Source organism: Oryzias latipes, chromosome 1 (genome assembly GCF_053564925.1).
Source record: "Oryzias latipes strain Hd-rR chromosome 1, Olatipes_Hd-rR_3.1".
NCBI classification, from domain to species: Eukaryota; Metazoa; Chordata; class Actinopteri; order Beloniformes; family Adrianichthyidae; genus Oryzias; species Oryzias latipes.
This window is the reverse complement of record NC_136237.1, coordinates 24,160,614-24,175,002: the sequence shown is the minus strand read 5'-3', so window position 1 is coordinate 24,175,002 and position 14,389 is coordinate 24,160,614. Positions and strand designations below refer to the sequence as shown.

Below are 14,389 nucleotides of genomic sequence, written 5' to 3'. Positions count from 1 at the left end.
TGGTATCATCTCAAAAATCAAGTATGCTTAATGGCACAAATAGGAGACATGATACGTTGTAACATATGCCACACTCATAGAAAACACACATGCACACACAAGTGAAACCACAGATTCCCTGGGGTTTGCTCTATGCTCTGCATACATGGAGGTTATTGATATCTGGTTGCTGCCTGACACCTTTTAATAGAATCCCTCTTGTTTTAGGTTTCCTCTGCTCTGCTGAAGACACACATGCCACGTCCCCAGAGAGGGTGAGGGAGGGAGGTGTAGAGAATGAAAAGTGGGGCTATGGCCTCGGTGGCAGCGCTGAAAAGAATTAAGAGAGGCATTGATGACGCTTCCTGGAAGACGCGCTTTGATTTTCAGGGGCCATTTTCAGCCCCGGTGAGAGACGACACAGACATAAACGGATATACTGCCCCCTCAATTAGAAGAGGAGAGATGACACCACTTCTTCTCTGGTCTCACTCATGACATTGAAAGAAATCGTTAGTGAGCTGAACATGCAAATACAAGAATGAAAAAAAGTGCCCTGCGCTAGAGAACATTAAGTCTTTTTTCTTCACAAATTAACAAGTACAGGTAAAGAAAGTTGAGAATACTTTTTTCTAGCAAGTTTAAGAAGTACCGTATTTTTTGCACTATAGGTCGTATTTAAAAGCCGTAATTTTCTTTTTGAAATGACAGTGCTCTTTGTAATACGGAATGTCTTATGGATTAATTCTGGTTGTGTTTACTGTTGTTGAAGTGAATTTAAGGGGAACACTGCTCTCTGTCCAAGTGTTGGGTTGTGAGTATGCTAATGCAGCTACCGTGTAGCAGTGTCGGACTGTGTTTTTTTTTTTACGTGTTACCAACGTGGTTGAAAGTTAGCGTAATCACAGTGACTTTTATTGTAGCTCTACCATTCTATTATTTTAAATGTTGCAAATAAGGTTGGGAATTACAGGTATTGTGAAGCAATACAGGTATTACAGGTATGTGTAGCATGCTACACACTAGCTCAAGACTTACTGTGAACGCGGTTAATAGTCTGAGTGACTATGTAAACACATATGAGTGTTTCGGGGTTCGAGTGAAGTGTGAGTAGCGTCTTTTTCAAAACACGGAAGTGCCAACCGTTTGAAAAGGGATCATGAAAGAGGAATTAATAACTGCGGTTTGTTCCAGGCCGGAATTGTATGACACAGAGTCTTTCATTTTGGACAAGAGCTGTGAAAAGAAAAAGCCTGGAGCAAGATTGGCGAGATTTGCACCTCTTCAACATTTTGCACCACGTCTATTCCAACTGTGAGTGCATGCGCTTGGACCAAGTAGCGACAGCTCAGTGTGAACACCGTCTGCTTAAAACGTGTTCAAGAACGCCTGTTTAGCTTGTTCTTGAACACGCATCACATGCCCGGTGTGTACATAGCATTTTAGTTTGGTGCACCTTATATAGGACACAAGTACAAAAATAGACCCATTCAGTGACGGTGCGCCTTGTTATGTGGTGCGTTTTATCGTTCAGAAATATGGAACACAAAAACGTGGATGATCAAAGTTAACAAACTGCTTAATAACACTAGTTATTTCTTCAAGTCAGTTTTTTTTTTCACTCAGCCTAAGCCCTAATCAGTTTTAAATGATGTGTGCAGCTTTTCTTTATGATATTATACCTGTTTCATCTGCTTAATCCTGTTATAATCCCTGACAACTAAAATGTTAGGAGAGGGCAGGACAGATCCCACTTACCGAGATAAGGATAGTGAACTTCGAGGTAATGTCAGAAGTTGTGGTATTACGATTAAGGGAAGAACATCCAAAGCTACCAAATAATCCTGTTTTTAGATATGCGTGAGTAGAGGCTTTACTCATCCGTTATACTTGGAACAGCCTAGTGTGCAGGTTCACTTTCGTGTTTGAATGCATACAGATCTTTTTTCAACTGAGACCTTTTATGTCTTCTTTTCTAAACCTACTGTATTGTATTTCAGTTGTTTTAACCCTCCTGTTATGTTCGTTTGTGAGGAACAGAGATGATGTTCCTGGGACAATTTGACCCGGTGAAGGTTTTATTAATTAAAAGATGTCTGAAACCCAAAAAATCCTAACAAGCAGTGTGAATATTTCATTACTAACTTCATTACTAATTATTCTATCAAAACTTAGTGAAATGGTGTTCCTGACCTCTAGCAGCTAGTGGTTGAATTATTAGATAATTCACTCGTTTTTCTTAAAAATATACATGTTCTAACTTTTTTCAAATTTTTCACTACTGTATTACTTTTAAAAGACCACCATATAAAATAAAATACTTTTACATAACATTGAAACATAATCTTGAAATTTTGTTTTACATGCATGCACTGTGAACCAGAAAAAAAACAAAATCACAATACAACAGACAAGAAATTGCAATATGAAGTTGTCCGTGTGTGTCTGTACATCTACATAGCACAAGAGTGATCAAGTTATGTTAAGAACAGAGAGCATTTCTCATTTTTTTGGTTATATACTATTATGTTATATGATAGACTTTTAGTTTTGGTTCTGTTAAAAGAAAAACACTTTTAAAGAGATTGGAGTACTTTAACCAACACCTATGTAAATGCAATCATTGTGAAATGTATTTATTTCTATTTGTTTATGAATCTAATTAAGCTAACTCATCAGGAGAAAGAAGAACAAACTTTAGTTAATGAGGACAATGGGCAAAGAAGGAAGCAAAAAGGACAGAATGGCTGAAAGATCAGGAGACAAAGCCAGACAAACAAGTCTCTGTGAAACTGCCATGCTACCTCTCACATGATGGCCCCTGTGGAGGCTGTCCTAAGCCAATTACAAGCAGAGAGTTTTAGTTAGAGACTTGGCCGGGACCGGCTAGAACAAGTCCAGAGTCCATCACCTCTTGCCCTTTCCAGAGAGCGAAACAAGACCTAGCTTTGACCAGTCAGTCAGCACCAACTTTCTGTAGTGGAGTGGCATTAATACTGCACGAGGAAAGAGGAAACAAAGAGGAAGACAACAATTCCCCCTCTGTCCACTCATTCACTCAACATAGTGCGAGTTTGTGTGTGAGCGTCCACGTGTGCCTATACTGCTGTTCTGAGTCTAAGGTCTGGTTGGGTTTTAGCAATCGGATGCCTGGATAGACATGGACCACTTCCTAGGCAGCAACTTTATGAAAGATGCACTATGATCTTTGTGTACAAGTCCACAATACCGCATTTGTACTATTTTGCACCAAAACATTCAGATGAAAACATGCACTTAGACATGTGTCCTGTGGGTCTTTGCTGGTTACACCTTTGTCTCAATTTACCTTTTAGCTTTTTTTCAATAATGACCACCTCTGCTAAAATGCTGCTTTGGAGTGTGTGCTCATTTGCAGAAAGAATTAAAGATTTAGGAGATTTTTATTCAGAACCAAAGAGTCATATAGACGTGCGATGCACATTCAAGAACACACTACATGCGGGTTCAAGAACCAGCATTTAGCACATGGTGTTAACACTGGATGAGTAGGGAGGAGATTCTTCTTTCTGTTTTCTACTCTTTACTAGCGCATGGCGTAACATAACTAGCGAAACGTCAAAGAGGTGTAAATCTGGTGAATCTTGCTCCAGTCTATTCTGACATACGAAAGACTTGGTGTCATATATTTCCAGCCAGGAACAAACTGCAATCTTTTAATTTCTCCTCCATGATCAATTTACAAATGGTTTGTACTACAGTGAATTAAAGGGGACGTCATCCATACGTCACTACCAAATCAGAGTGCCCGATTGGTCAGGAAGCAAGACTTTTTAATGCATTTAGTGCATTTAGTGCGTTTACATTGTCTTTTCATTGGAAGTGGTCGCTTGAACGTGCGTCGTCAAGGGCAGTGTGAATGTTAGAGTTTCTGACGTGTGTGCAGCAGAAAAGAAAACTTACTGTCTCCCAAACTAAGTTTGGAATTTGAACCTCCAACCAACAAATCGGAAGGTCAGCCACTCAACCCACTAAGCTATATTCACCCTTACTGTGTGTGTCTGTGAGAAGGAAAGCAATTTTTGGAATATGTTGACAAACAGACAGACAATTGGCTAAAAAATAACAAACCAGAGGAAGAATCGATGTAACAATCAGGGGGACAAAAAGTGCTTTGTTTTCAGTTCTATTTGGATGAGGTTAGGCCTGTCAGCTTACTCATTAAATAGCTGCACTCTTACTACTGAGAAAAAAGATATGCCATAAAAAGAAAAAACTTGGTAATAAGACATTTCCAAACAGAACTGCCCTTTTCCCTTTGCACATGTGCTTATTTCTCCCCAGTTACCTGTGTTTGCTGCTTGCTGCTGTGGAGTTTCTCAGTGAGTGTGTTGAGCTGTGATGTGATCATCTCATTGGCCCTTCGCAGCTCTCTGGCTGAGAGCAGAGCATCTTTCCTGGCACTTCGCAGGATGTCAATGTGGCGCTGTAGGGACTCGACGCGCTGCTGCAGAGAAGAGGTGGAGCAGCGCTGGCTCTTCATCAGCATCCTCTTCTTCCTCCACCTCCTTTTCTCTCCTCCTGTCCCTCGGTCCCACGGCTCATGCTGTTTATCATCTAACAGGAGGAAACGTGTACTGCTGCCTGAGAGTTGAAGTGCAAAAAAAAAAAAAAGTAAAAAAACTCCACCGAATCTTTGTTTGGTTGTTACGGCTGGGAGTTAACAGGGATATGTAAAATTGTTTGTGTATTCACAAGTGAAAACTGTGATATTTTTAACCACTGGAATGATTTACATATCTATTTACAACCAATTTATGATTGTCAAGCATAGGAAAAAATCCAAAACAGGGCTAAGTTCTCAAATATTTGTAACTGATCGACAGCGTGTAAATACATTGAGTGTTCTATCTGCTTTAACTAATAGCTGATTAGTTTTTTTTAGTCAAGCAAAAAAAAGGAAAACTTGTGCTACCTTGGGCCAGAACATGAGGTTGTCTTCTGTTAGATCCAACGGAGGTGGTTTCTAAGTTTGAGCTTGATGAACACCTGTAGGACTAGAAAAACCCCTGAAAAGTCAGTATGATGAAAAGCAGTTTAATCCAACACAACAGTTGACATGCTGCGTTTCCTGAGAGGAGCTTGCGACGACACGATGATCACAGTGTGCGTTCAGCTTAACGTGGCACGACAAATCACCCTATGCTTAAATAATTCACCTGAGCATGTTCAACAGATTCCAACTTGAACAAGTCTCACTGAGGGCATTACTTCTGACACATGCTCGCAAACGCCGCCTTTGTTAAATCACTGTCTGAGAACCACAACACACTCTGACGGTATGACAGGTACGAGTGTATCGATGTGTATGCAAGTGTGTATGTGCCACCTCCCCACTGCACCACCGTTTGTAGTGACATCAAAGGCTCCCTCCCTTCCCCCAGAACCACCGATTGCACCCTCCTTCCTCTCTGCCTACATCCTTTGGATGTGATCAGTGCCAGGTTTGATCACACATGCAGGGAGGAAAAGGAGATGAACCCTTTGGTTTGTGACGTGACACGTTTTGAGGGGCTCTGGTTGTCACAGCGATGAGCTCAGGAGGAGCTGATGGGCATATTTAGTGGATCAGGAAAGAGGAAACTGAAAGGGGATCTGAGAGAAGACTCCCGACAGCTCCCAGGTTACATTTACAACAACAACAACAACACCCTTTTCTCCTTTCATTGCGAATAAACAGAGGAGGGGAGAAAAAAAAGGCATAAACCTTTTAAAGACATTTCTTTGTCTCTTTTCTTGACTGACTTTTTCTCTCTTGGCTTTGGAGCTAACATGCCCTGCTGTGAATTGGTTTGATGTGGACTAGTGCAAGGTTTAAGAGCCCATTGGTTCCAAAGTAAGCGAAACCGTTAAGAGGTGTCAAAATATGCTACAGTGTCATATTTGCTAAAATACATATATTTCCATTTTAAATTTGTGTCAATATAAAATAATCAAACATCATTTGCTCAGAAAACAGTTTATGTAACCTTTTATGGTAAAGATCCACTATGATAAAAACTGTGTTGTTGATATTTTTAATACATTCTTGTGGCATTTTTATGATAGAAGACATATATTAAAAAAATAAGTTTAAAATTCTGAGTATTTTTTTTTTTAATAATTGTAAATCAGGAGAAGACGAAAAAATGTCATTTGAAAAAGAGCCTATTTGTGACGTATAAAAATTGCTGGGTGGGTCACAAGCCACCCTCTACCCCTTTGGGAAAGGGGGCGGAGTTGCTGTATGCCAACAATGCCGCCCAAAACTCAGAGGCAAATTTCTAACGAACGCTCTGTAAAAACTGCATCCTAGATAATGATAGTTTTTTTTTGATTACGGCGAAAAACATTATAATCCTAATTAAAAGACCAATAGAAAGGCTTTTGAAATATATCAAAAGATGATCAGAGTGGGTCTTTAAACAGTCTACTGATAACCTGGGAACCCACTTCATTAACAAAGATTATTTATTTCAGACAAATTATCAACAAACAGACAAAAATCTTCAAAATTGACACTTTTCTTTACAAAGCAATACAGATAATTAAATACATATTCATACAATGATTTTGTATTGGACAACTTTTGTATTTATATAGACATATAAGATTCAATGTTTGAAGTAAATACAATGTGTTCATATTGTGGTGTAGTAATCAGGCTAAAATACTAAATCAATTTAAGTTCACAAACTCACAACTCTGTTTGCTTCAGTACAATTTAATTGTAGAGATTTCCACTCAAAACCAAATTGTTTTGATATTAGAAAAACACTTTTAACTAGTGATATAAACTAGACAAAGGTAAACATTTCCTTTGTAAAATTCAGAATTCCTACAAAAAAGAATTGAATGAAAATCCATTTAAGGATTTGATGAATCAATATTGATTTCCTATCGATAGTAACACCTCGGCATGGTGTCTGCGTTTTGCCCGTGAATACAAACAACATCCGAACTTTTGCAAAGACGGATGTGCATATTGTGCATATAAAAAGAAAGCGTTCTGCCGATCACCGCTAGCTCCAAGGAGAAAGTGGGTGTGTTAGTCCGAAGGTGGTGCTGACTCTTCTTGGAAGGGGCTGTTCCTCACTTTGTGACATCACAATGTGTTTGTCATAAACACATTCTTTATCATGGATTAGGAGGGGCTGGTGCTCAGAGCGCAGGTTTTTAGAGGATTCCTCAGAAATGGATTAAAATACCACTTTGGGGGTGTTTTTTGTGATGAATGCACATTATAATACACTTAAAAGCTCATGATATAGGCCCTTTAAACTCCCTTTCTCATAACGTCTGCTAAAAAGATTTTAGGAAAAAGATAAACGGATCTGAAAGATATTGTTGGCAGAAAAAAATAATAGTGCCCAAATTTTCTAATTATTGTTCAACACGTCATCAAGTAATAAGTAAAAGCCAACCTTTTTAGTTGAGGGTTGTCTATGAAGTACAGCCCGCGACGGCGTCCTGTTGAGACTGTCCGAGAACTCTTCTCCACTGTAGCTGTTGAGAAAGGAAAGAAAAGAAAGTTTATTACGCAGCAGAAGTTGAACCAACAACCCTGCCTGTTAAAGTACCACCCTTAGACAAAAATCCAATTTACCTTTTATGGTTGATTTAGTTGACATCAAGCAAAAATATGTGCATTTCGCCCTCCTCCTTCAAACAGAAAATCAATGTCCCATCCAATTTCTGAGCTGGAAGTGTAAATGTGGGTGTAAATTAAGTGAAAAGCTGCAGTGTCTGATGCTGTTGGTGAATGCATCAACATGTATGAGAGTGGCTGTGGCCTTCATTAGCCCTCTTGGTGTGACAGACATGTATGAAAGGCACGGTTGAGCAGAGCGCAAAGTTGCATCTGATGGGCGCATGGTAAGGGCTTCCAGAGACACACAAACACACCACACACACACACACACACACAAACCCAACACAGGTTTATTGACAGTGACCTTTGACGTGAAGGTGGAAGCCACTGACATTTACGCTGGCGGGTTTATTACGGTGGGGCCTGGAGGAAGCAGCAGAGGTAAAGACCACAGAGAGAGGATCTAACTGGAAGATGACATGGCTGGGGGCTAGTTGGGGTTAAAATCAGTCTGGTGGGGGCACAGGGACCTTCTGAGCAGTACTAATCACCATTTTTAAGTGCATGTTAGTTGACAATTCAGAAAAGTTTTTATACTATACATCTTTAAACTATTTATTTACTATTTCTCATCTTTTGAGCTATTCTGAAAGTGCCCGCAGTGGTCTTTTAATTATTAACATGCCATTTGCTGCCCAAATAAAAAAAAAAAAAACGTGTGTTGCTTTCCAGGACAAAGTTTCTGCAGAGCAGCAGTAGTTTATTAGAAATTCGCCTCTGAGTTGTGGGGAGAACCTTTAGCGCAGAGAAACCCCACGCTCATTCCCCTGTTGCTGAGAGCTTGGAGCAGGGAAATTGTGGCCCTCCCAGCTTATTTCCTACGCAACAAATACACTCCTTTTAAACTGCATTTTTTACATCTGATCCTGATTCACAGTGAGTTAAATAAAGGAAAACTAGGAAATGCAACTTTGGGCTTATTTCTCTTAATATACTGTATGTCCTCCATCCTTGCAACAAGAATGTGTCACACACCAAAAAGGCAATTTTCATTGGAGTGGGTCTTAAAACACATTTACTTGTTCAATCTAGGCTCATCTAGGTTGTTTACAACTAACTGCCTTTCAAATATTAAAAAAAAAATCAATAACAGTACTCTTTTGACCTGCAACAAAACGCCTAATACTACAAAAATAAAAATGTCCCAACTTATTTCACCTAAGTTAAAGAATTAACTGCATAAAAAATGACACTATCACTGGTTACTTGGGTAGAAAGCCCATGCTCTTTGAAACAGACAATAAGAGTACTATTGTTGGTGCACTGAAGTCATTTGACAAAGCTAGAAGTACATAGGACAAGGCCAAAGTCAACGAGAAAAGAAACGGGAGGAAAGAAATGAAGCCTCATCAGTGGCCTGATCAGGTCTGACATCTATATTTGGCACAATTTAGGCCTCTGCTCCTCGGGCAAGCGTACTGTAAATCTGAAAGGCGTAGAGCAACATATCCATGAAAATAAGACACACAGAGGGCTTTACAGCAGCAAATCACCTGACAGGTGCCTTAAATAAGACTACATCTCAGTTTAGACTCCTTCACAAATCCGCTTAGATCCACCTCTCAGGTAAAGCGTTTATTAGACTGCAGCTTATTAGCCACATAGAGAGGCATTAGGAAAGCAGGGCATTGCTGCACCCATTCCCTGCTAACTGGCCTCATGTGGATACAAGTGGATTACAGTGTGATGAATTAGTTGGTGGAATACTAGTGAGTAAGCAGGACTGCGATAAAGACAACAGATAGATAAGGCATATTGGAAAAGAGAAAAAAGCGGATAAAAGAATATCCATTAATGTGTCGGAAATCAGCAGCTATCACTCAATAAATGTTGGCTCAGTAGCCTTTTTGCATAAAACATACATGGAATAATTACTGTTGATGGTTCGTAATTTAGAGGGTGTTAAACAGCTTGTAGACATCTGGTACAGATCCGAGTTAGGTCATTCAAAATTTATCTAACTAAATTAAGGTGAATAGAGAGGAGAGGAGCATAGGGTGGAAAGGATTTGTATGTGTGTGTTGGGAGGTGGTTAAGGGGTGGCTGGAGGAAATGAGAACACCACACACACACACACACAAATTTATGAATTGACATACCACAAAATAGCCAACATAACTAGACACAAGGTGGGGTACGCTTCCGTGGTTGTGTGCGTGTTGGGGGTGGTGGCTTTTAGCTGGGGGATCCTTGGAGCTGTCAGGGGGGTATTAGTAAATATGCAAAGAACCAGTAAATTAAATCAAACTGCCAAACTGTCAGTTTCAGGGTGGCGTGACTTGTGCATGAAAATGGTATCACTGGAAGGTATCAAGGCTTCGGCGGCCCCTTTATCCCTGGGCTTTTCTGGCATTGGTTCAACTTTGTGTAGAGAGGTGGCTAATTTTGCATGCAAATTTCAGTCAATGAGCTCCAAGCACAGTGTCCCAGGATATTTCAGAGGATCTGACAGTACATTCCCCCTCCTCTCAGCTTCTCTCTATCATTCTTGCTCACCTTCTTCTTTTGGCTCCTGAATATAAACTAGACAGACAATGAAATTCAATCACCCATTTGGTTATGGTTTTGCATATGCACGTTGTCCCCTCGATGCTACGTACCCCCACAATTCAGTCATCCTATTCTCTTCTCTCCAGCCTCCTAAAAATAATGAGGGGGAAGGACAAGAGAATAAGTATATTTGTGCATGTGCGTGTGTATCATTACCTATCTATGCTCATGTCCTCCCACTCATCCTTAGTGGGACTGGGGCTGCGGCCTTGCCAACTGGTAGCTTGATTAGGACTGACTGTTTGGTGGCTGTGCGGGTGAAGAAGACGTCTACGCCTGGTTGCCTTGAATTTGACCTTGTTGTTAATACTGGTAGAGTTCCCAGTAGTTCGTGTTGGTCCTGCTGCACGATTCCTATAGAAGTCCCTAGCTGCTCTTAGGATCCCCAGCTCCTGTCTCAACTTCAGCAACTGATGATGAAGCCTGGCGATCTCTTTCTTCGATTCGCCAAGCTGGACTTCGAGAGCCATGATATCACCACGATGCTGTGCCTCCTGGGCCAGAGCTGCCTCTTCCCGGACAGCTTCTTGCACTCGTTGATGATCCGCTGAGGCATGGAGTCTGCGGCAGCTGTGGGCCAAGTCTTTGTTGGCCTCCAGCAACTGCTCTTTCTCGTCTCTCAGCTTCTCATTCTGCTCCTCCAGGAGAAACATCCTGTGCTCCAGCTGTTCAATCTGAAAGTATCAAATATGAAGCTTTCATGGTTCAAAGATTCCATCTTTTTCCATCTGTCCGTCAATAAATTTAGATATGGAAGTCCTAAATATATTTCTACAAACTGGGGCCTAAAGCATGAAAGGCGCGTACACACAATGTGTGTTCTATGCACAGGCTGGGAAGTACAAAAGGAAAATATGGATAGATTTAAAACCATATTAAACCAAATTTTCTCACTTATTCTATGCACTTTCTGTATTCATGACACATAAAAAAATTAATACACACCTAAATTAAAATCTAAAGAGAAAAACCAGACCCTGGCTTAGCTGAGTGTGATACAGCAGAGGTATTGACCTGATGTATAATACAGGAAGAATAGAGTCTGATGGGTTTTTATTTTTCTATTTTTTTTTAGGCTACCATACATTTTTGGCACAGTTTGCAGTCAGACTGGGAGCCTAAGTTGCTTTAAATCTGTGGGCCTCCCACTACAGGGTTGAAGTGAACCTGCTGGCCTCCTTACGGCTCCCAACAGCTGATGCACACTAGTAGATGGAGTCTATGACACTCACTCACTGTGAATAACAGCAAATTTAAAAATCTTTTTTATTTGCCATACTTTGAAATGTGTTTGAACTTGTCATACGTTTGTAGGAGTGTACTTGCTCAGATCAAAAACTCCCACTCACTCCTGATTTTAGCTTCTGTCTTCCTTCAGTCTTCCTGAGGCAGCAACACACCCATCAGTAGCATGCTTCAGCCACAGACGTCTTCATTGAACACCAACTTTGGTATCAATCCAGCTGTTAGTTATCTTAACCGTCGCAAAACCTTCCAAAACCTGCTGTGTTCATAATTTTTTTTCCATTTTTCTGTTTCAGTTTTTCAATTGTACCTTTTATTGCCACAAAAGTGCATAAAAAAACTAAATTAATTTTACATTTACTCACTTTTTTGTGTTGATTTATTTCAATTTTAGCCATCAAAGCTATTTTAAAGCAATATGATCAAGTAAGAAACAGTTTGGATAAAACATTTAATAAATGTTATATAAAATTAAAGATGGGATGTATGAAGTGGCCAGTGTTCGTAAAGATTCATCCATTTAAAAATGCCTATGAGCTTGTGATTTTTGTGTATTTACAAAAGTTTAGTACAAAATCTGGGCAAACGTCTTTATGTGCGGCCCCAGTTGTTTTGCTCCTCATAAGCATTCCATCTTACATGCTAAAGAAGGGTGGGGGCCAGGTATACAGCCCCTTATTATGATCTCCTTTAACTACACAGCAACCAGGAGCACTTAGTCTTTTTGTTAGATCTTCAGTGGAAACTGTTTAGGAGAACAGAGGCTGCCTGCTGGGTTCATGCCTCCAGGCGATTTCCCCCTGTTTTGGTCCCACTTTGCCTGGTGGTGAAGTTTGGTACCTTTCAAACAAAATTAGAATGCCACACAAGCCACAGATGATTTATGAAAGCAGAAGTGGGAGGCAAGCAGTATATGAACTCATTAAAGCACTGCTTTAAGACCACATGTTAAAAAAACCCACCATATATATATATATATATATATATATATATATATATATATATATATATATATATATATATATATATATATATATATATATTTTAAGGTGCAACTCAACAACAGTAAATATGCATTACACTGCTTTCACCAGGGTCCTATGGTATCTCCCACAATTTCATTTTTTATCTTAAAAAGAAAAACAAACTCCTTACTTGATCGAACAGCAAACACCTTTGAAATATTTTCAAAGCAAAAGCAAATTTTCTGAAAGAAATCTTCCTGGAGATGGCCCTGTCTAGTTTCCTTTCATTGGTAATAATAAAGAGCACTTAGTGGCAGCACAGTGCTGTACCTTTTTAAATGATTGGTCCATTCGGCCTGAAGAAAGCGGAGGCTTTTTTGGAGTGCTGCTTTTGACCTGCTGCTCCTCTGCCATTTTGTAAAGCAATTCTGTAAAGAGGAACAAAGCTCATTATTGTGACACACTGTCGAATTCAGTCTGCTCAATCAACAGAATAATGATGAAAAGGTCTACATTAAATCAATTAACATTAGTAAAGTCTAATTTCTTCTCTGTGGTCCACTTTCTTTGTTCTTCTTGTCAATCACATCCCTGCTGTTGTTTTCATGTGGCCCTGATTTACATCACTAACACTCTCCCCACATTTTGACAAATGTTAGTCTTCCTTTATTTGAAATCAGTTGAAAGGTGTTTTGTTTGGTGGTTCATATGGGAAACGGTGCTCCATGTGGAACCCTCTCTAAGGGTCTTAAACAATCCAAAAGAAGTGCCTGAATCCCCAGTGAACACAGCCCCAGGCTGCTCTGCTTTGTAGTCCACACTGCTTCCTCAAAGAACCAATAGTCCCTATAGACAACTCTGATGCTTTATTGTGGGAAGTGTATTGATAGGGATGAAAAAAATATGATTTAGGCCTTGTGATTAGAAAATAAGAGTTCAGGAGCATAGGGATTTTGCATACACGTATTTTGGGGAAAAAACAACTAGATGTTGCCACCAAAGAGGACGCTGATTCTTTGTTCAGCTATTTGCAAGGGCCAATACAAAACAGTATGATACTTCCTGCCTTTCACTCTTTCCACTTAAGGATTCATGACAAGATGACCAAAATAAGTGGTACAATGAGCCTGAAAACATCAAATATTCAGGATGATGACTCCTCAGGTCAGTCGATCTCATGGCCAGCGTGCTTGGAGAAAGGTAACAGAAGTAGAGAGTAGAATGAGAGGGTTTTGTTGTAGAGAGCTGCAGCTTCTTTGCTTTGCATTGACACCTTGCCCAAGGAAGTTTGTTATATTGAATTAGGTTGCCCTTTTGTCTTTCTAACATGTCACATTCAATCCCACAGAGCAGCAAATAGTACAGGAGGGCTGCTGTGTTCACTGGGTACATAACCAGGTTGAGAGACAATTATCCAGTACCAGTGCTGGTGGCATGGGAGTTGGTACCTCAGCACTATCTTGACAAGATGAAGTGGTGGCTCCCTAGTCACACTGTAGAAGGAGGTTCTGGCACTGTTGCATACATTAATGTCTCTCCCATGTCTCCTCATAGGATACAGCTCAAAGGCCCTCTTTCTTTCATCTGCTGCTTTTTGTTAGCATGATCCATGTGCGAGCTCCTAAAGCCCATTTGATCAGGTTACAGGGGTCCCAAAGAGTAAATGCTCTGACCATTCATTATATTCTCTTGCTAAGTCAGCGGCATCTTAGGCTTTAATTATTTTTTCGTTCAATTTTTTCGGAATGTTGCTTAAGCAGGTCTGAGTTTATATTGTTTGTGCCTTACTGAGTGTATGTGTGTTGTATTAAGTCAGACTGATTTTATTGTAGATTTCTATTAATGATTGTTTGTCTCTGCACTGTATTCCCACCAGCACTGGAAAAATAAAGCAATTTTGATTTGATTTGATTTGAGATGTTGGTTGCACTTCTTACTTAAACACAGAAAAGCAGAAGTTCATTATTTTAGAATGATACCC

At 39.9% G+C, this 14,389-nt stretch overlaps 1 protein-coding gene across 2 annotated transcripts in view; it reads right to left on the bottom strand.

The window, feature by feature from the left end:
- The window catches only part of LOC111948960 (centlein-like), a 192,281-nt gene that overhangs the window by 27,792 nt on the left and 150,100 nt on the right, over positions 1-14,389 (bottom strand). For both annotated transcript variants that reach the window (XM_078952039.1, XM_078952049.1), the window contains 5 exons: positions 12,739-12,836; positions 10,355-10,872; positions 7,422-7,503; positions 4,934-5,015; positions 4,307-4,602 (listed from right to left, as the gene is read on the bottom strand). In XM_078952039.1, coding sequence (XP_078808165.1) covers positions 4,307-4,602; positions 4,934-5,015; positions 7,422-7,503; positions 10,355-10,872; positions 12,739-12,836 — 1,076 coding nt within the window. The remainder of the gene's footprint in view (positions 1-4,306; positions 4,603-4,933; positions 5,016-7,421; positions 7,504-10,354; positions 10,873-12,738; positions 12,837-14,389) is intronic.